The 23,417-nt window shown below is 40.7% G+C and overlaps 1 protein-coding gene across 1 annotated transcript in view; it reads left to right on the top strand.

Annotated features, from left to right (window-relative positions):
* si:dkey-191m6.4 (rho GTPase-activating protein 22) overlaps window positions 1-23,417 on the top strand; it is a 77,465-nt gene that overhangs the window by 53,390 nt on the left and 658 nt on the right. Inside the window, exons 5-9 of the mRNA XM_061909019.1 lie at window positions 6,982-7,189; window positions 8,356-8,488; window positions 8,562-8,635; window positions 15,271-15,392; window positions 15,470-16,463. Of these exons, the coding sequence (XP_061765003.1) occupies window positions 6,982-7,189; window positions 8,356-8,488; window positions 8,562-8,635; window positions 15,271-15,392; window positions 15,470-16,463 (1,531 nt within the window). The remainder of the gene's footprint in view (window positions 1-6,981; window positions 7,190-8,355; window positions 8,489-8,561; window positions 8,636-15,270; window positions 15,393-15,469; window positions 16,464-23,417) is intronic.

Below are 23,417 nucleotides of genomic sequence, written 5' to 3'. Positions count from 1 at the left end.
ATTTTTGGCCCACTCTGTATTTGAGTTTGACACCCCTGATCTACAATGTAAATAGTCATGAAAATAAAGAAAACACATTAAATGAGAAGTGTGTCCAAACCTTTGGCCTAAAAGTGCAATTTCAATGCTGATGATGTGCATTTATTAGGAACAAAATAGTTAAGGTTATTTCATTTTGTTATTTTTATCTTTATTAACATAAAAAAATAACAAATATAGCAACACCAATATAATATGGTCATGTGAAAAAAAAATATTAGAAGTACATGAAGAAAAAGTGTGTCCGAAAAGGAGTAGGAAGAAGCAAAAGTTTCTAACATCCTAAAAAGGTTTGTTTATTTCAACAATTTTCCCCAAAATATAGATTTTGGTTATAAAGTGTGTTTTAGCCATTTTTTTTTATTAATGCAACAAACGAAATGATAGACGACTAAAATAATCGGTAGAGCCCTATTACACTCATTAAATAATTAATGGAAGCAACAGAATACAATAAAATTAATCAGTTTTAATTGATTAATCGTTGTTGGCCAAAATTGTGTACAAAATGGATTTATAATTCTCTTCCTGTCGTTTTGCCTCACGCCAAAGCAAAGACACCAAAAATTAATTTCTCCAAGATAACAAACCTTTTAATTCTTTACCAATGTTGACGTGTCTTTGCGTCGAGTCTGCAAATTGTCCTTCTCGTCTCGCTGTCCTACATGTGCACTTGACAGCATTCCAGAAATAAAAGCAAACTGAGAGTCAACTCGAACAGTTGGTGCAGCTGAACAGCAAGGTGCTGGGTTACATGTCGGATAAGAACACAGCAAGTCAGCGGTTCTCAAACCTTTTTCGCCAAGAAAACACTTTGGCTCTCCAGGTACCACCATAATGACCTACATTAAAATACAGTTGTAGGCCAAAGTATTCATGACTTTTTAACAAGTATATTTAATAGCTTTGGCCACTGTGACATTATACACCGTTTAAACAGTAACACTGTGTTTGAATATTTAATTAAGTGATTCTTAGGTGTACCACTGCACTAAGTAATGCATGGTTTGTCAAGTGTTTGAAACATTATGGTTGATCCTAAACTGGGGCAGATAGGCTCAAGCATTGTACTTATTCCAGTACATGGCTCCTAAATATAAAAAAAAATAGTCAAACTGTATTATATTTAACTGTAGTCGTATTTCCCATGGGTATGAACGCTTTTCTATAACAGTGTTTTTCAACCACTGTGCTAGTGTGCCGTGAGATACAGTCTGGTGTGCCGTGGGAGATGATCTAATTTCACCTATTTTAGTTAAAATATTTTTTGCAAACCAGTAATTATAGTCTGCAAATGATGTGTTGTTGAGTGTCGGTGTTGTCTAGACCTCGGCAGAGTAAAATTGTGTCCATATCAGTAGGTGGCAGCTGGTAGCTAATTGCTTTGTAGATATCGGAAACAGCGGGAAGCAATGTGCAGGAAAAAAGGTGACTAATGCTTAAACCGAAAATAAACAAAAGGTGAGTGGCCCTAAGAAAAGGCATTGAAGCTTAGGGAAGGCTATGCAGAACGAAACTAAACCTGAACTGGCTACAAAGTAAACAAAAACAGAATGCTGGACGACAGCAAAGACTTACTGTAGAGCAAAGACAGCGTCCACAATGTACATCCGAACATGACATGACAATCAACAATGTCCCCACAAAGAAGGATAAAAACAACTGAAATATTGTTGATTACTAAAACAAAGTAAATGCGGGAAGTATCGCTCAAAGGAAGACGTGAAACTGCTACAGGAAAATACAGGAAAAAGAGAAAAGGCCACCAAAATAGGAGCGCAACACAAGAACTAAAACACTACACACAGGAAAACAGCAAAATACTCCTAATAAGTCAGGGCGTGATGTGACAGGTCGTCACAGTACACATACTTTTTTTTTGTTTGGTTTTTTTGTCCTGTCCAGCTTCTCAGGCAAATCATATAGTTGTGGATGCCCATATCGGATGTTCAGATTTACTTTACAAAAGAGAAGTGTAGGATACTTCTCTTGTTGCCTTATTTGAATTTGACTTTATTAAATGTATTTATATTATCATTTGGTGCAGCCAGGCCGGAGCAGGAGGGGATAGAAAGAGAAAAATAGGAAGACAGAGGGATAAATTGTGGGGATAAGAGAGGGATTAGACGGAGAGACAAACACAACAACAGCAAACACAACAATACCAACAAAAACAACAACAACAATAGAACAACACCAGCACATACGATATGTACAAATATGATCGTAAAAGTGATAGCAAATAAGCAGTTTGTGAAATGAATAATAATAGGGACGGCGTGGCGCAGTGGAAGAGTGGCCGTGCGCAACCCGAGGGTCCCTGGTTCAATCCCCACCTATTACCAACCTCGTCACGTCCGTTGTGTCCTGAGCAAGACACTTCACCCTTGCTCCTGATGGGTGCTGGTTAGCGCCTTGCATGGCAGCTCCCTCCATCAGTGTGTGAATGTGTGTGTCAATGGGTAAATGTGGAAGTAGTGTCGAAGCGCTTTGAGTACCTTGAAGGTAGAAAAGCGCTATACAAGTACAACCCATTTATCATTTATTTATTTAATGACAATGATCATTTTTACACCAAAACTGGAGCAATACTAGGACCAATAGAAAAAGCGCTATTGATCATCAACAATACCAATAGTTTACCTCTATTTTCAACAATACAGTTGTTCAAATGCAACAATACGTATACATAATGATAGCTAGAGAGATAATAACAAAAAAAAATGAAATAATAATAAATAAATAAAAAAGGAATATTGAAAGATGGAGGGGAAGAGAGAGAGGCAACCTATATTAATCTTGTAGATTGTTATAGTAACAATGGTTTAAGCTTTGTCAATATGCCTTGTTACCCAGTTTACCCTAGGGCAACAACGTTGATATATGTTTGATGAAACATGATTATGTGCATGAGTGTATGTATGTATATGTACTTATATATGAACAGAATATGTATAAGAATGTTTGTACAGTAAATGTATATGTACAGTATGTGAATGTTTGTACTGTGAATGTGTGTGTAGATGGACACACTTGGAGTATGTAGGTATGTACTGAATGTGTGTCTATATGTGGGAGCGTAGGTGTGAAGTGAAGTGAATTATATGTATATAGCGCTTTTTCTCTAGTGACTCAAAGCGCTTTACGTAGTGAAACCCAATATCTAATTTTTACATTTAAACCAGTGTGGGTGGCACTGGGAGCAGATGGGTAAAGTGCCTTGCCCAAGGACACAACGGCCGTGACTAGGATGGCGGAAGCGGGGATCGAACCGGCAACCCTCAAGTTGCTGGCAAGGCCGCTCTACCAACCGAGCTATACCGCCCCATGTACCTACAGTACACATACTTTGAGACAAGAGCTATAGTGATGCATCGTTGGTTATGGTTTAAAGTCCATCCATCCATCCATCCATTTTCTACTGCTTATTCCTTTTGGGGTCGCGGGGTTCGCTGGTGCCTATATCAGCTACAATCAGGCGGAAGGCGGAGTACACCCTGGACAAGTCTCCACCTCATCGCAGTGCTTTAAAGTCATATCCAACAATTGCAACAACAATTTTTTACTATCAACTGAGTTTCATTTTTTTAATGATTTCTGCTGGTGGTGTGCCTCCGGACCTTTTTAACGCAAAAATGTGCCTTGGCTCAAAAAAGGTTGAAAAACACTGGTCTATATTGACCAGTGGTCCACCTCTCGCACAATCACAGCTGGGATAGGCTCAAGCACACATTAACCCTGAATAAGATAAGTGGTAGACTTAATTATTGTAAAGGATGCCAAACTTAATGTTGGTTAGTTATATCTTAGAGCAGACTCCCTGGGAGTCTCTGAGTTGTAAGTGCAGGCATCTTTACCAGCGACACTCTGCTCCCGCCCTCCCCACCGAAATGTCTGCACACATTCCCCGAGTGTCGTCAGCTGCCCCTCCGTCTGTCAGCAGGACCCCAGACTACTTTCTGCTGCAGGCCATTTGATGCATTAGCGACTACCCGTACATCAGCACACTCCAATGCTTGAACCCTTGGGGATTAAGTTGGTCAAATGTGGCTTTGGGACACATGAGAGTCACTCGCTGCTGCTGTGCAGCCCTTGTCCTGTCAACCATTGTGATTATTGTCAGCTGTCGGCCACAGGTGGCTGCTGCAGACGGGCAACAGGTAACTGATGTGTTTCCTCCCTCAGGTAAACCATGTGGAGATGATATTGAAACCTCTTTGAGAAAAAATTATGTTTTTAAGAGCTTTGGTCGGATACAAATACAAACCCCGTTTTCATATCAGTTGTGTTGGATGTAAATATAAACGGAATACAATGATTTGCAAATCATTTTCAACCCATATTCAGTTGAATATGCTACAAAGACAACATATTTGATGTTCAAACTGATAAACATTTTTTTTTTGCAAATAATCATTAACTTTAGAATTTGACGCTAGCAACACGTGACAAAGAAGTTGGGATAGGTGGCAATAAATACTGATAAAGTTGAGGAATGCTCATCAAACACTTATTTGGAACATCCCACAGGTGTGCAGGTTAATTGGGAACAGGTGGGTGCCATGATTGGGTACAAAAGCAGCTTCCATGAAATGCTAAGTAATTCACAATCAAGGATGGGGAGAGGGTCACCAATTTGTAAGCAAATTGTCGAACAGTTGTAGAATAACATTTCTCAACGAGCTATTGCAAGGCATTTAGGGATTTTACCATTGTCGAACAGTTGTAGAACAACATTTCTCAACGAGCTATTGCAAGGAATTTAGGGATTTTACCATCTACGGTCCGTAAAATCATCAAAAGTTTCAGAGAATCTGGAGAAATCACTGCACTTAAGCGATATTACCTACCTTTGATCCCCTCAGGCGGTACTGCATCAAAAACCGACATCAGTGTGTAAAGGATATCCCCACATGGGCTCAGGAACACTTCAAAAAAACACTGTCAGTAACTACAGTTGGTCGCTACATCTGTAAGTGCAAGTTAAAGCTACTGTGCAAAGCGAAAGCCATTTATCAACAACACCCAGCAACGCCGCTGGCTTCGCTGGGCCTGAGCTTATCTAAGATGGACTGATGAAAAGTGGAAAAGTGTTCTGTGGTCTGACGAGTCCACATTTCAAATTATATTTGAAAACTGTGGACGTGGTGTCCTCCGGAACAAAGAGGAAAATAACCATCAGGATTGTTATAGGCGCAAAGTTCAAAAGCCAGCATCTGTGATGGTATGGGGGTGTATTAGTGCCCATGGCATGGGTAACTTACACATCTGTGAAGGCACCATTAATGCTGAATGGTCCATACAGGTTTTGGAGCAACATATGTTGTCATCCAAGCAACGTTATCATGGACGCCACTGCTTATTTCAGAAAAACAGTGCCAAGCCACGTGTTGCATTAGCGTGGCATCGTAGTAAAAGAGTGCGGGTACTTTCCTGGCCCGCCTGCAGTCCAGACTTGTCTCCCATCGAAAATGTGTGGCGCATTATGAAACATAAAATACAACAGCGGAGACCCCGGACTGTTGAACGACTTAAGCTGTACATCAAGCAAGAATGGTAAATAATTCCACTTTCCACAAGCTTGACACTGATCTTTGGACAGTTTCACCAAGTCCTCGTGTAGCACCTCTAAAGCTCCATCAGGCTGGATGCGAAGCGTGGCTTTTCATCTCGGATGTCTCTGTACATTGCTGCATTCATCTCAGTCTAGTCAGGGAGGTGAACAAGTACCTGATGGTCACTTTTTAAGAGCTACTGCATTTCTCTGTGGAGAGTGAAAAACCTTCCAGAAAGACTATCATCTCTGCAGCAATCCACCAATCAGACCTGTATGGTGGAGTGGCCGGATGGAAGCCACTTCTTTGTTATAAAGTTTGCCAAAATGTACCTGAAAGAGAAGCTAACTTCACTGGTGTGATGAGACAAAAATTTAAATCTTCGGCATGAATGCCAGGCATCATGTTTGGTGGAAACCAGGCACAACTCATCAGGACAAGAACATTCTTACAGTGAAGCATGGTGGTGGCAGTTTCATGCTGTGGGGATGGTTTTCGCGGCAGTTTTGGGATATTGGTCAGGATAGAGGGAAAGATGAATGCAGAAAATTACAGAGACATCCTGCATAAAATTCAACACTTCTCATTCAACCTGAGGTGCTGCAAAGAGGAAAGTGCGAAACTGCCCAAAGATAGGTGTTCCAAGTTTGTGGCTGTAATTGCTGCCACATGTGCATCAACAAAATATTGAGCAAACGCTGTGAATACTTATGTACATACGTTTTTTTGTTTTGTTTAATATATTTAATTTAAAAAAAAAAGTTTCACATTGTCATTACGGTATATTGTGTGTAGAATTATAAGGACAAACATTTATTAATTACATTTTAGAATAAAGTTGGAACATGAGAAGATTTTTTTTTTAAAAAGTGGAGTAATGTGAATACTTTCCGGAAGCACCGTGTTTGTAGTTGTTACTTCCTTTGTGCTTGTGCGTGTAATGCCGGTCCCCTTAAATTTGGAACAGGTTGTGAGTACAATAACATCCACCGTCTTGTAATGCTTGAACATAAATCCGATGTACTGTAAATGATAAATAAATAAATGGGTTGTACTTGTATAGCGCTTTTCTACCTTCAAGGTACTCAAAGCGCTTTGACACTACTTCCACATTTACCCATTCACACACACATTCACACACTGATGGAGGGAGCTGCCATGCAAGGCGCCAACCAGCACCCATCAGGAGCAAGGGTGAAGTGTCTTGCTCAGGACACAGTGGACGTGACGAGGTTGGTACTAGGTGGGATTTGAACCAGGGACCCTCGGGTTGCGCACGGCCACTATCCCACTGCGCCACGCCGTCCCTAAATAACAACATACCTTTTTTAATGGATGAAAGCAAAGCAGCACTTGAATGATGAACGCCAAAGTCTCGTTTCCGCAGGGATATTTGGCCAGCGATTAGAGGACACGGTGCTGTATGAGAAGAAGTTGGGCCCTCGGCTGGCCCCCCTGCTGGTGGAGCAGTGCGTGGACTTCATCAGGGAGAGGGGCTTGGATGAGGAGGGTCTTTTCCGAATGCCGGGGCAGGCCAACCTGGTCAAAGAGCTGCAGGAGGCTTTCGACTGTGGCGACAAGCCCCTTTTTGACAGGTGAAACCCCTCAACAGGTTGAACACACACAAAGCAAACTGATCGTTAAAGGCCTACTGAAATGAGATTTTCTAAACGGGGATAGCAGGTCCATTCTATGTGTCATACTTGATCATTTCGCGATATTGCCATATTTTTGCTGAAAGGATTTAGTAGAGAACATCCACGATAAAGTTTGCAACTGGAGAAAAGCCCTGCCTCTACCTGAAGTCGCAAACGTTAACGTAACATGTTGAGGGCTCCTCACATATTCACGTTGTTTTTAATGGGAGCCTCCAACAAAAAGTGCTATTTGGACCGAGAAAACTAGAATTCCCCCATTAATTTGAGCGAGGATGAAAGATTCGTGTTTGAGGATATTGATAGCGCCGGACTAGAAAAACAAAAAGAAAAAAAACGCGATTGCAATCGCGCTGCATTGAGACGGATTCATATGTTTTTAGACACATTTACTAGGATAATTCTGGGAAATCCCTTATCTTTCTATTGTGTTGCTAGTGTTTTAGTGAGTTTAACAGTACCTGATAGTCGGAAGTTTACGTCCACGGCCGGGTGTTGACGCACAGTGTCTCGGGGAAGTCGACAGCAGCTGTACGGGATGCGCAACTCAGCTGATCTCCGGTAAGAAGTGACTTTTTAACCACAATTTTCTCACCAAAACCTGCTGGTTGACAAGTGGTCGGGATCCATGTCCGCTGTGATCCATACTAAAGTTTCAACTCCGTGAATTTTAAACAAGGAATCACCGTGTGTTTGGTTGGCTAAAGGCTAAAGCTTCCCAACTCCGTCTTTCTACTTTGACTTCTCCAATATTAATTGAACAAATTGCAAAAGATTCAGCAACACAGTTCTCCAAAATACTGTGTAATTATGCCGTTAAAGCAGTCGACATTTAGCTGTGTGTGCGCGTAGCGCTCATACTTCCTAAAACCTGTGACGTCTTGCGCACACGTCATCATTACATGACGTTTTCAAGACGAAACTCCCAGGAAATTTAAAATTGTAATTTAGTAAACTAAAAAGACCGTATTGGCTTGTGTTGCAATGTTAATATTTCATCATTGATATATAAACTATCAGACTGCGTGGTGGGTAGTTGTAGGTTTCAGTAGGCCTTTAATATCAGACATACAGTACAGGATATCCTTTTTCATTTCTCTTTGCAGTAACACGGACGTTCACACGGTGGCGTCTTTGATGAAATTGTACCTGCGAGAGCTGCCTGAACCTGTCATTCCCTTCTGCAAATATGAAGACTTTCTAACATGCGCACAGCTTTTGGCCAAAGATGAGGAGGAGGCATGTAAACGGTGCATTGTCCTTAGAGGTGCTGCTTTCGGTCTAAAAGCGCTGCGCTTGTGCTTCTCCTCAGGGGGTTCAGGAGCTTGGAAAGCAAGTTTACACACTACCTCTGCCGAACTACAATCTCCTCAAGTACATATGCAAGTAAGTTCATCGTTTTTTTTGTCAAGTTTGTTTGCAGACAATGTGAATATTCCATCATTAGCTATATAGTGCATGTACAGTACAATCCCACTATAGGTCACATTGAATTCTAATATATTAACAGGAATAATAATGAAACATGATCAATGGAACAAATGGAATCTGAGTCGCCGTCTAGCCTAGTGGTTCTCAACCTTTTTTCAGTGATGTACCCCCTGTGAAAATTGCTTTAGTTCAAGTACCCCCTAATCAGAGCAAATCTTTTTTGGTTGAAAAAAAGAGATAAAGAAGTAAAATACAGCACTGGGTCATCAGTTACTGATTCATTAAATTGTATGACAGTGCAAAATATTGCTCATTTGTAGTGGTCTTTCTTGACCTATTTGGAAAAAAAGATATACAAATAACTAAAAACTTGTTGAAAAATAAACAAGTGATTCAATTATAAATAAAGATTTCTACACATAGAAGTAATCATCAACTTAAAGTGCCCTCTTTGTGGATTGTAATAGAGATCCATCTGGATTCATGAACTTAATTCTAAACATTTCTTCACAAAAAAAGACATTTTTAACATCAATATTTATGGAACATGTCCACAAAAAATCTAGCTGTCAACACTGAATATTTCATTGTTGTATTTCTTTTCACAGTTTATAAATTTACATTCATATTTTGTTGAAGTATCATTCAATAAATATATTTATAAAGGATTTTTGAAATGTTGCTATTTTTAGAATATTTGAAAAAATCTCACGCACCCCTTGGCATACCTTCAAGTACCCCCATTCGAGAACCACTGGTGTAGCTCAGGGGTGTCAAATGCGCAGACTGCGAGCTGGATCAAGCGAACAGGTTTTATTCGGCCGGTGAGATGAGTTTGCTATTTATAAATATGAACTGAAATTTTTGAATGAAAAAAACCTGATATTGGACGTCTTTGTATCCCCTACCGTGAAAACATGACTTCAGAGGGGGCGGAGCTACGTAACACAGGGTAGTCTATACACTACTGCCATCTAACCCTTTGGAATTGCAACTGCATGTTAAAGGGGAACATTATCACAATTTCAGAAGGGTTAAAACCAATAAAAATCAGTTCCCAGCGGTTTATTTTATTTTTAGAAGTTTTTTTTCAAAATTTTACCCATCATGGAATATCCCGAAAAAAGGCTTTAAAGTGCCTGATTTTCGCTATCTTTAAATCCATCGTCCATTTTCCTGTGACGTCATTTAGTGATGCCAACATGGCGGATGGCACAGCAAGATATAGCGACATTAGCTCGGAATCAGACTCGGATTTCAGCGGCTTAAGCGATTCAACAGATTACGCATGTATTGAAACGGATGGTTGGAGTATGGAGGCAGATAGCGAAAACAAAATTGAAGAAGAAACTGAAGCTATTGAGCGAATAGCTATTGAAGCTATTCGGCGATCGCCTTCCAACCAACGATTGAGTGTCGTAGGGTATCCATACATCTATGTGCCATGTCTGTCGTAGCATCGCCAGTAAAATGTGCAGGAGCAACTAAAATCCGTCGATTGGTAAGTGTTTGTTTGCATTAAATGTGGATGGAGTGAAAGGCTGGATGCAAATATTGCTACAAATGTACATACAGCTAGCTTAAATAGCATTTTAGCATCGATTAGCTGGCAGTCATGCCGCGACCAAATATGTCTGATTAGCACATAAGTCATTAACATCAACAAAACTCACCTTTGTGATTTCGTTGACTTTATCGTTGGAAATGCATCTGCTTTGAGTGTCGCAGAGTATACATACATCTCTGTGCCATGTCTGTCGTAGCATCGCCGGCAAAAAGTGCAGGAGCAACTTAAATCCGTCGATTGGTAAGTGTTTGTTTGGCATTAAATGTGGGTGGAGTGAAAGGCTGGATGCAAATATTGCTACAAATGTACATACAGCCAGCCTAAATAGCATTTTAGCATCGATTAGCTGGCAGTCATGCCGCGACCAAATATGTCTGATTAGCACATAAGTCATTAACATCAACAAAACTCACCTTTGTGATTTCGTTGACTTTATCGTTGGAAATGCATCTGCTTTGAGTGTCGCAGGGTATCCATACATCTCTGTGCCATGTCTGTCGTAGCATCGCCGGTGAAATGTGCAAACGAGAGACTTTTGGATCTTTTGACACTGGTGCAACTTAAATCCGTCGATTGGTATGTGTTTGTTTGGCATTAAATGTGGGTGGAGGGAAAGGCTGGATGCAAATATAGCTACAAATGAGGCATAACGAGCAGTATGTACATACAGCTAGCCTAAATAGCATGTTAGCATCGATTAGCATGCCGTGCTAATCGATGCACACTCCACATAAATCAACTTGAATCCGTCCCTGATCGTGTTGTTACACCCTCCGACAACACACCAACGAGGCATGATGTATCCAAGGTACAGAAAACAGTCAAAAAAACGGAAAATAACAGAGCTGATTTGACTCTATGTTTGTAATGTGTTTGAGGAAATGGCAGATTGACTACCTAGGTGACGTCACGTTGTGACGTCATCGCTCCGAGAGCGAATAATGTGACCTGTCACATGTACCCCCCCCCCTGTAAAATGCTTTTGATAATCTGTACGTTTTGTGTTGCACTTATGACTGAGGACACATTTTATGGGTGCACATAAATATGTTGAAATAATATCTATCCATTTCGAACTTCATGTGGGATGAATGAAATGAGTCCAAATTCACAGGTTTTGTTGAAGATGATGCTACATGTGCACAGAATAAACCACGTCATCAGTACATCAGTTGAGGAAAATGAGTAAATTGCATTAACAACTTATTGTAGTTTGATTTTGATATTATTGATTTCATCTTCTGATGGAATAAAAATGACCACCGATTGGAGCATTTTAAAACTCGGCCAGACTGAATTTCACCTATTTGAGTAATGAACATTATCACATAATTTTTTCAGAAAGTAAAAATAACATCTAATAGAATAATATTAACCGCAACAAGTAAGTGTTAAAACAAAACAAAACATGAGTTGTACATTGTTGTCTATTTTTTTTAACAAAAAAAACAATCTGAAGTCGTCTTTATTTTTGAGTTATCATGCCATATTTTTACCACTCTGGCCCACTTGGGAATATATTTTTCTCTCTGTGGCCTCTGAGCTAAAATGAGGTTGACACCCCTGGTCCAGCCTTTAGCTAGTTAGCCTGTGTTTACCTCGCTTCAAGTTTAGAAGCTGGATTGTAACTCGGAATCGTTATTTACATAGGCACCGATCGAATTCCGTTGGGACAACGGGGGTATTATGTCACGTAAAATCAAACAGTGCCGTGCATCCATATATTTGTTGCAACAAAGCAAGTGTGCCTGATAGAAGACGCTTAAACCTAAAGTAAAGCTACACTTGCGTAAAATGCAAAAGCTTGATGCTAATTTAGGTTAGCTTTGCCATAGACAAGCTACTGATTAGCGATTTTACATGGCAATTTCAACACCTCCCAAAAAAACCTGCATGTGACAATCAAATAGACATATAACAATATACACACACACACACACATTCTTGGATGTGTTACCTTCTTGTGACCTCCGAAATATGCCTACCTCTTTAGGACCACCCTTTCTAGATATATGCAGATTTGTATTTATAACATTAATAATATATACATACTATGCAAATATAAAAAAGGTGAGCTCTTAGTTAATATTTTTTGGGGGGGATTTTTTGTTTGTAATTGGTTTTAAATATTCACTATTTACTTCAAGTTATTACAATATGTCTCTCTATATATATTTGTTTTATTTGCATTATTCATTTTGGCCAAAGAGGGCGCATTTTAATTTCTTAGACACACTTGTTATTACATATGTTGGTCAGAGGGGGAGCACGTCAAATTTTTAAACACACCTGTTATTTCATATTTTTGACCAGAGGGGGAGCACTTTTAAAAAAGACAGTCAATTTGAAAAATCCCTCTTTTTGGGACCACCCTCATTTTGACAGATGCGATCTCTATTTTTTGTTTTCTTAAATCTGCCTAAGGCCGATGACAAATGATTCACGGACCACAGATGGCATCTGTGCCGCATTTTGGGCAACCCAGCTGTAGAAGCTAACTGGTAATGGCCACTATAGTCTTAGTACTGTAATAAATCTGTTCATCCTACGATCACATATGGGACGCGGGTTGTCTTACGTCAGCACCGGAATTCGTAAGATCAGATGTTCACCTGGCGGGTTTCTCGGGGATGAATAGGGAAGTCCTTCTTTAGCTGCAGTCTTGTCTAATCATATATTGTTGCCTTTGCACCCGTCAATGTTTACTTTTGTATGCACTTTAAACCCAACAAAAAATCCTGACTTTGGAGCAATGTTCACGGACTCTAGTATTTTGCTCTCTATTAGATGCAATGGTTTTCCGTATTGGGACCATGATTTCGGTCCTAACTAAGATACTTTTTCTTGTTGATGTCTCCAGACTCCCCCCTAGCAAGGCAACACAGCGTCGTCTATACAATACTGCCATCTAACTCTTACTCCCATCTAACTCTTTGGAATTTCAACTGTATGCAAAATGTAGGTTATATTAATTGCAAATAAGACTCAGAAAAAGGAATTTCAAAAACAAGATACAACTGTACAGCAGTCATCATTATCAGCTCATTTTCAAATGTTTACAGTAGGTAGGGTTGCATGGTTGCCTTCATTCCTGTGGGAATCCTGCACGTGACTGAAGCATTAAAGGCCTACTGAAATGAGATGTTCTTATTTAAACAGGGATAGCAAGTCCACTCTATGTGTCATACTTGATCATTTCGCGATATTGCCATATTTTTGCTGAAAGGATTTAGTAGAGAACATTGACGATAAAGTTCGCAACTTTTGGTCGCTAATAAAAAAGCCTTGCCTGTACCGGAAGTAGCAGACGATGTGCGCGTGACGTCACTGGTTGTAGAGCTCCTCACATCCTCGCATTGTTTACAATCATGGCCACCAGCAGCTAGAGCGATTCGGACCGAGAAAACGACAATTTCCCCATTAATTTGAGCAAGGATGAAAGATTCGTGGATGAGGATGGTGAGAGTGAAGGACTAGAAGAAAGAAAAAAAAAGACGACGGCAGTGGGAGCGATTCAGATGTTATTAGACACATTTACTAGGATACATCTGGAAAATCCCTTATCTGCTTATTGTATTACCAGTGTTTTAGTGAGATTATATAGTCATACCTGAAAGTCGGAGGGGTGTGGTGACCGCCAGTGTCTCTGAGGGAAGCCACGGAGGAGCCAAGAAAGTCGCAGCTGCTGCAGGAGGAACGACACAAGCTCCGCTCATGTTTACGGTAAAAGCCGACTTATTACCACAATTTTCTCACTGAAACCTGCTGGTTGACATGTGGTAGAGAAACATGTTCGTGTGACCGCTCTGTTCCATATTAAAGCTTCACAACAAACAAAGAAACACCGGCTGTGTTTGTGTTCCTACAGCCGGCTGCAATACACCGCTTTCCACCAACAGCATTCTTCTTTGTAGTCTCCATTATTAATTTAACAAATTGCAAAAGATTCAGCAGCACAGATTTCCAGAATACTGTGTAATTATGCCATAAAAACAGACTACTTTTAGCCGTGATCGGTGCTGGAAGAACATAATTGCTAGCACCGACGACGTCACGCGCACGCGTCATCATTCCGCAATGTTTTCAACAGGATACTTCGCGGGAAATTTTAAATTGCAATTTAGTAAACTAAACCGGCCGTATTGGCATGTGTTGCAATGTTAATATTTCATCATTGATATATAAACTATCAGACTGCGTGGTCGGTAGTAGTGGGTTTCAGTAGGCCTTCAAGGTGTGTGACTATCCAGGACCAGCTGCAGTGTGCTCAAACAACCACCAGATAGCGTCTGTGAGCAGATAATATTGTGTCATCTCTTTCTCTTTTGAACTTTTCAGCTCTTTAAGGTAGATGGTGCATTCTTCACTCATGCTTTAAGTGAGAGATGAGGCAAAAATTAACCCGGACTGAAAAAAAAAAAAAAAAAAAAGAAATTTGATTAGAAACTTGTAACAAAGAGGACTGTTGAAAGGTAGTGTTCATGTATGCTGGATTATGATGCTCTGTAAATCATTGTGCACAGGCTCCATCTAGTGGTACACCAAGGAATCACCTAATTAAATATTCAAACAGTGTTGGCCCTGTGTTGAGTGGGTGACTTGTCCAGGGTGTACGCCGCCTTCCGCCCAATTGTAGCTGAAATAGGCTCCAGCACCCCCACGACCTCATAAGGGACTAGAGGTAGACAATGGATGTTCTAACTTTGTGCAATGTTACAGTGGCCAAACATTTAATGCATATTCAGGCCTATTACTCTACTGAATTTTAATGTTGGTCATTATAGTCATTAAGTGTTTTCTAAAGTCCTACTTTATAAAAAAAAAACTACTCTATGTGGTAGATAATGGATGGATACTCTATGTTATGCTTTATTGATTAGGGCTTCGTGGGTCGTCTGTCAAAATGTTATCTATTTGAAGAGAGAAAACACACACTAGAAAAACATTAGAAATCTGCCAATCATATAAAATATATACTCTGGCCCAACACTTTCATAAATAAATAGCATCATTTTCCTTTTAGATTCCTTGATGAAGTCCAATCTCACTGTAATGAAAACAAGATGAGTGTTCAGAACCTGGCCACAGTGTTCGGACCAAATATCCTTCGACCCAAGATGGAAGACCCAGTGACCATCATGGAGGGTATGACGCAATGTTTGTCATTGTTGTGGACCAGGAGAAGGCAGTGCATGTGTGATGATGTGTTCCACATTCTACAGGTACCTCTTTAGTCCAGCACCTAATGACGGTCCTCATCAGGGAACACAACCGTTTGTACTCAGGGAGGGACCAGGAGGGCCTGAACGTACCCCAAGCGGAGCATCCCTTTCAGGTACATCAGCTCCACAACCGCAGCCTCGGTGCCTGGATCTCTGAAGAAGACCTGCAGAGCTGCCCCGTCCCCAACCCGGAACAAGAACTGGACAGCAGCGCCTCGTCACTCGATGCTAAACTGTGTGCTGCCGTCACGCCCACGCAGACCCCGAACCCCGTCCCGAAATTAGGTTCTTCTTCGACGAAAGCTGATACGGTGGTCAGTCCGAGTAAACAAGCCAAGAGTTTACCTTCTTGGAAGTACACTTTTAAAAGCTCCTCCGCGCCTCGTTCTCAGCCGCAGGCTAAGCAGAGCGGATCGGTGCCGGACCCAAGCGGCGTGTCCTCCGGGGGGGGAAGCAGTAACTGGCTGATGAACGGTTTGTCCTCTTTGAGGGGCCACAGGCGCACGTCCTCAGGTGAAAGGTCAACACGCGACAGGGACTCAACCGGCTCCTCCCAGAGACTTTCAACCTATGACAACGTCACGTCCTCCTCCAGCATGGGAAGTGTCCAGAGTGTGGCCAGCACACCCTGGTCTACTTCCTCCTGCGAGATCTCGGGGCCAGACTCAGGAAACGGTGAGCAGAACTGCGGAGTCGTGAGTGAAAGCGCAGATAAAGCGGATTGGACGGACGCTCCAAGGGAGGCGGCGCGACGACGGGACGGGGATGTGAGCGCAGATCCCGGCTCTGAGCGGGACAGCTGCGAGGCCATGGAGCTCTGCAGCAGCAGCGCCGCTTGCAGCGAGAACGGCAACGTGAGCACGGCCGCCGGAGTCCCATCCATCGTCACGTCTGAGGATGGGGACGGGACCGATGTCTCGCTGGGCAGTCTGGTGGACGGCCTGAAGGACCAGCTTCACAAACAGAAGGCTGCCTACGAGGCCCGGATCAAAAAGTAAGTACCTGACTTCATAGGCGCGATCTACATTTCTACCAGTGGGTGCTCGCTCTGTGTGTGTACTAGTGTTGTCCCCATACCAATATTTTGGTACCGGTACCAAAAAAATGTCGGTACTTTACTAAATAAAGGGGACCACAAAAATGTCATTATTGGTTTTATTTTAACAAAAAAAAAACCTAAGATCCATTAAATTTAGTCCTTGAATTGAATTTCTCGCAGGGATCAATGAAGTACATTCTATTCTATTATATTCTATTCTAAATAAAATAGTGAACATACAAGACAACTTGTCTTTTATTAGTAAGGAAACAAACAAAGGCTCCAAATTTAGCTGCTGACATATCCAGTAACATATTGTGGCATTTATCATTCTATTATTTTGTCAACATTATTAAGGACAAGTGGTAGAAAATAAATGATTCATCTACTTGTTCATTTACTGTTAATATCTGCTTACTTTCTGTTTCAACATGTTCTTTCTACACTTTTGTTAAAATGTAATAACCACTTATTCTTCTGTTGTTTGATACTTTACATTAGTTTTGGATGATACCACACATTCAGGTATCGATCAGATACCAAGTCATTACAGGATCATACATTAGTCATATTCAAAGTGGTCATGTGTCCAGGGTCATATTTCCTGAGTTTATAAACATAATATGTAAAAAAAAACAAAAAAAAAACAACAAGATTTTGTGATGCGCTATTGTACGTGCTATAATCACAGTGGATGTTAGGTGTAGCCAAAATAAACAAACGCCAATGGAATTCTGGGAATTTGTTCTGCAGTGTTTATGTTGTGTTGCGCTGCAAATATTCTTCCAAAATGTGTTTGTCGTTGTTGTTTAGTGTGGTTTCACTATATGGCACATGTTTATGACAGTGTTGTTTAGTGTGGTTTCACTATATGGCACATCTTTATGACAGTGTTGTTTAGTGTGGTTTCACTATATGGCACATATTTATGGCAGTGTTGTTTAGTGTGGTTTCACTATTTGGCACATGTTTATGACAGTGTTGTTTAGTGTGGTTTCACTATATGGCACATATTTATGACATTGTTGTTTAGTGTGGTTTCACTATATGGCACATGTTTATGACAGTGTTGTTTAATCTGATTTCATTATATGGCACATATTTATGACAGTGTTGTTTACTGTGGACTTGGAGAAGGCATTCGACCGTGGCCCTTGGGAAGTCCTGTGGGAAGTGCTCAGAGAGTATGGGGTACCGGAGTGTCTTATTGTGGCGGTCCGCTCCCTGTATGATCGGTGTCAGAGCTTGGGCCGCATTGCCGGCAGTAAGTCGGACACGTTTCCAGTGAGGGTTGGACTTTGTCACCGATTCTGTTCGTAACTTTTATGGACAGAATTTCTAGGCGCAGTCAAGGCGTTGAAGGGTTCCGGTTTGGTGACCGCAGGATTAGGTCTCTGCTTTTTGCAGATGATGTGGTCCTGATGGCTTCCACTGGATCGGTTCGCAGCCGAGTGTGAAGCGACCGGAATGAGAATCAGCACCTCCAAGTCTGAGTCCATGGTTCTCGCCTGGAAAAGGGTGGAGTGCCATCTCCGGGTTGGGGAGGAGACCCTGCCCCAAATGGAGGAGTTCAAGTACCTAGGAGTCTTGTTCACTAGTGAGGGAAGAGTGGATCGTGAGATCGACAGGCGGATCGGTGCGGCGTCTTCAGTAATGCGGACGTTGTATCGATCCGTTGTGGTGAAGAAGGAGCCGAGCCGGAAGGCAAAGCTCTCAATTTACCGGTCGATCTACGCTCCCATCCTCGCTTTGGGTCATGACTGAAAGGATAAGATCACGGGTACAAGCGGCCGAAATGAGTTTCCTCCGCCAGGTGGCGGGGCTCTCCCTTAGAGATAGGGTGAGAAGCTCTGCCATCAGGGAGGAACTCAAAGTAAAGCTGCTGCTCCTTCACATCGAGAAGAGCCAGATGAGGTAGTTTGGGCATCTGGTCAGGATGCCACCCGAACACCTCCCTAGGGAGGTGTTTAGGGCACGTCCAACCGGTAGAAGGCCACGGGAAAGACCCAGGACACGTTGGGAAGACTATGTCTCCCGGCTGGCCTGGGAACGCCTCGGGATCCCCCAGGAAGAGCTAGACGAAGTGGCTGGGGAGAGGGAAATCTGTGTTTCCCTGCTTTAGGCTGTTGCCCCCGCGACACGACCTTTGGATAAGCGGAAGAAGATGGATGTTTAGTGTGGTTTCACTATATGGCAGAAGTTTATGACAGTGTTGTTTAGTGTGGTTTCACTATATGGCACATGTTTATGACAGTGTTGTTCAGTGTGGTTTCACTATATGGCACATGTTTATGACAGTATTGTTTAGTGTGGTTTCACTATATGGCACATGTTTATGACAGTGTTGGCATTGTTCACACTGCCACTCTTAGTGTGACATGTATGACTGTTGACTAAGTATGCCTTCATTCGCTGGTGTGCAGTGTGTTCAAAGTCAAGAAGATTGAGTCATTAGTTCATTATCAGGCTCCATGAAATCTTGGTTAGGCTTTGTTAATTATAGACTATATGATTTGTGAAGTTTTGATTATGTTAAACTGACAAACTCAGCACAAAATTAACAACAACAAGATTCATTTTAAAAAAAATATTTTAAGATCGAAAGTTGCTATCAATTCCACTTGGGTGCTCGGCGCCTATGCCTGATTTGACTCCACTTCAGTAGTTTTTGTGCACCATGTCAAACGTAATCTCTGCCAACATACGAGTAAAGCTGCACCGTGAATCACATCCAGAGTGCGATAACGTAACCACAAGAGGCGGAGGTTTTTTGGTTTGTTTTTTCTCTTCGGCGTCACCAGCATTTGTGTGACAGACATTATTTATAAGCGGAGCAATACTGGAATATGGACACCAGATCTTTATGCTCTTAATATTGATTTCTCAAATCAAAATATCGACACTTTATACTTAAGTTCAGGGCTGTCCACCAGGGGCCACATACTGGAAAGTAAATGTAAAATTTTTCAGTTAAGTTCATTTTATTTGGGACATGCATACCACATGACAATTCTATACAAACTAATGTTGAGGGTTTTCATTTCCACATGTCTGAAAAGGAGAAGCAAAGCTTATTTAAACCCACTCCTTCTCAACATAATTCTCAGAGCAATAAGAATCTTATTTTGGTCAATCCATGTGTTCAGTATACACCACTTAATAGTTTTTACACAATTGAATCTCAACACGTAAGCGTGACCCTCTTAAGTACTTTCAGCATTTTCTCATTACATACCAATGTTTTTGCTCATTTTTACTTTCCTTTTTCCCGAAGAATAAAATAAAAATATTAATATTATGATTGTTTAACTGTTAGTGAAAAATTATGTATGTTCAGATCCACATTTAATAACAATAATAATAATAATAATGGATTAGATTTATATCATGCTTTTCTATTATTAGACACTCAAAGCGCTCACAGAGAAGAGGGAACCCATCATTCATTCACACCTGGTGGTGGTAAGCCACAGCTGCCCTGGGGTAGACTGACGGAAGCGTGGCTGCCAATTTGCGCCTACGGCCCCTCAGACCACCATCATTCATTCACCAGTGTGAGCGGCACTGGGGGGCAAAGGGTGAAGTGTCCTTCCTGCCCAAGGACACAACGGCAGCGATTTGGATGTCAATAGGCGGGGAGCGGACCTGCAACCCTCAGGTTTCTGGCACAGCCGCTCTACCCACTACGCCATGCCAGCCAACATTTAACAATGTTTATTATGGTTGTTGTAATTTTTCAAATTAACTTGTGAGTTAGTTAATTAACAACACCAACCAAACTTTTTTCATATATTAAGTATATTTTATTTTTATTTTAGATCTTTATTTTTTATTGTTGAAACATATTTTAATTTAAAGACGTAACATTGCGTTAAAGGTGACTAAGTAAGTAATATTTGTTTAAGAATTTTAGCCTTTTTTTCATCACATTCCAATTGTTTTTTTTCTTACATTTTTACTGCTATTTTTTTTAGATTGATGTTATTTGATAATACACAAATTTTTGAATTTTGGCAGACACATTAAGTATTTTTACACAAAGTATCGGCGTCGGAGTGTGTTTAGCTTTTTTTTTTTTTAACAAAAAAAAAAAAAAAAAAATATATATATATATATATATATATATACATATATATATATATATATATATATATATATATATGTATATCAAAATGGCCCCTCCATTTTTGTCTTTTCAGTATGCAGCCCTTGGTGGAAAAGGTTTGATCTAAAATATTAGAAGCTCTTAAAATAAAAATTAAACAATACTTAAGCTATAAAGCATAGTTTATTTCGTTAATTAAAAATGAAATACTAAATTGTGAATTAGTTTGAAAAATTACAACAATAAACATTAAATATGCAATTGAACATTAATATTTTTGTACAGGCAGACTTTGACACATTAGTTTATGCAGTTACAAAATCGGATTATTATTTTTTATTCTATTTTTACATGGGAAAACAGTAAAAATGTCAGAAAAAAAGAGCAAATCGTTATGTGATGAGAAAACGCTGAAAGGATCTAACAAATAATTTATAATAAAATACTTAGTCACTAATAATACAAAGCCGACAATATCGTTCTTAGCAATATGGCTTTCCGCATACCGTATTTTTCGGACTATAAGTCGCAGTTTTTTTCAGTTTGGCCGGGGGTGCGACTTATACTCAGGAGCGACTTATGTGTGAAATTATTAACACATTACCGTAAAATATAAAATAATATTATTTAACTCATTCACGTTAGAGACTAGACGTATAAGATTTCATGGGATTTAGCAATTAGCAGTGACAGATTGTTTGGTAAACGTATAGCATGTTCTATATGTTATAGTTATTTGAATGACTCTTACCATAATATGTTACGTTAACATACCAGGCACCTTCTCAGTTGGTCATTTATACATCATATAACGTACACTTATTCAGCCTGTTGTTCACTAGTCTTTATTTATTTTAAATTGCCTTTCAAATGTCTATTCTCGGTGTTGGGTTTTATCAAATACATTTCCCCCCCAAAAATGTGACTTATAGTCCAGTGCGACTTCTATATGTTTTTTTCTTTCTTCTTTTTTATGCATTTTTGACCGGTGCGACTTATACTCCAAAAAATACATGTTAAAAAGTTAAAGTACCACTGCCAGTCACACACACACTAAGTGTGGTGAAAGTACTCTCTGCATTTGACCAATCTGCTTGTTCCACCCCTGGGAGGTAAGGGGAGCAGTGAGCAGCAACGGTAGCAGCGCCCGGGAATCATTTTGGTGATTTAACCCCCAATTCCAACCCTTGATGCCGAGTGCCAAGCAGGGAGGCAACGGGTCACATTTTTCGTAGTCTTTAGTATCGGCCGGGGTTTGATTTTCAGTATGCAACCCTTGGTGGAAAGAGTTTGGACGGCCCTAAACTTTAAAGGCCTACCAAAACCCACTACTACCGACCACGCAGTCTGATAGATTATATATCAATGATGAAATATTAACATTGCAACACCTGCCAATACGGCCTTTTTAGTTTACTAAATTGCATTTTTAAATTTCGCGCGAAGTATTCTGTTGAAAACGTCGCGGTATGATGACGCGTGCGTGTGACGTCATGAATTCTAGCGGACATTTTGATCCAGCACCGATCCCAGCTATAAGTAGTCTGCTTTAATCACATAATTACACAGTATTATGGACATCTGTGTTGCTGAATCTTTTGCAATTTGTTCAATTAATAATGGAGACGTTAAAGAAGAAAGATGTAGGTGGGAAGCGGTGTATTGCGGCTGCCTTTAGCAACACAAACACAGCCGGTGTTTCCTTGTTTACATTCAGGAAAGTTGACGGTGAAGCTTTACTATGGAACAGAATGGTCAAATGAACATGGTTCCCTACCACATGTCAACCGGCAGGTTTTGGTGAGAAAATGGTGGTATTAAGTTGGCTCTTACCGTAGTTATGAGCAGAGAGCTTGCGTCTTGCAGCTGCGGAGTCTCTTGCCTCCTCCCACCAGCCGCCCCCAACCGTCGAATGCTTACACCATGGAGGGGGGGGGGGGGGTCTCAGCCCGGCCACACCCTTTTCGACTTTCAGGTACGACCATATAATCACACTAAAACACTTGTAACACAATAAGCAGATAAGGGATTTTCCAGGATTATCCTAGTAAATGTGTCTAATATCTGAATCGCTCCCACTGCCCTCGTTTTTTTTTTTTGTAGTCCTTCACTCTCACTTTCCTCATCCACGAATTTTTCATCCTCGCTCAAATTAATGGGGAAATTGTCGCTTTCTCAGTCCGAATCGCTCTTGCTGCTGGTGGCCATGATTGTAAACAATGTGAGGAAGTGAGAAGCTCCACAACCGGTGACGTCACGCACACATCGTCTGCTACCTCCGGTACAGGCAAGGCTTTTTTATTCGCGACCAAAAGTTGCAAACTTTATCGTCGATGTTCTCTACTAAATCCTTTCAGCAAAAATATGGCAATATCGCGAAATGATCAAGTATGACACAGAATGGACCTGCTATCCCCGTTTAAATAAGAACATCTCATTTCAGTAGGCCTTTAAGTATCAAAAGTATTGATATTTTGATTTGAGATATCGATGTTAGACCCTAAAGATCTGGTATTGATATTTCAGTATCGATCCACCACATCACTAATTAAAAGGTTTCAGTATAAGAATACCTTCCAACAATCATTGTGATCACAATAACCATTGTGTAAAATGTTCACATCGTTACTTCCCTAAAAATTACTCCACAAAACGTATTTGTGTACAAGAACGACAACAATGAAATGACGTTGTAAACTGATAACACAAATATTTGTCTTTGTGATGTCATCATGTGATGTCATTAAGTACAGTGAGAATTGTTGATGTGGACATTAAAGTGTGCGCGTGTGCGTGCGTGCGTG

This window comes from Nerophis ophidion, linkage group LG08 (genome assembly GCF_033978795.1).
Source record: "Nerophis ophidion isolate RoL-2023_Sa linkage group LG08, RoL_Noph_v1.0, whole genome shotgun sequence".
Lineage (NCBI taxonomy): Eukaryota > Metazoa > Chordata > Actinopteri > Syngnathiformes > Syngnathidae > Nerophis > Nerophis ophidion.
This window is presented reverse-complemented; position numbering and strand designations above follow the sequence as displayed.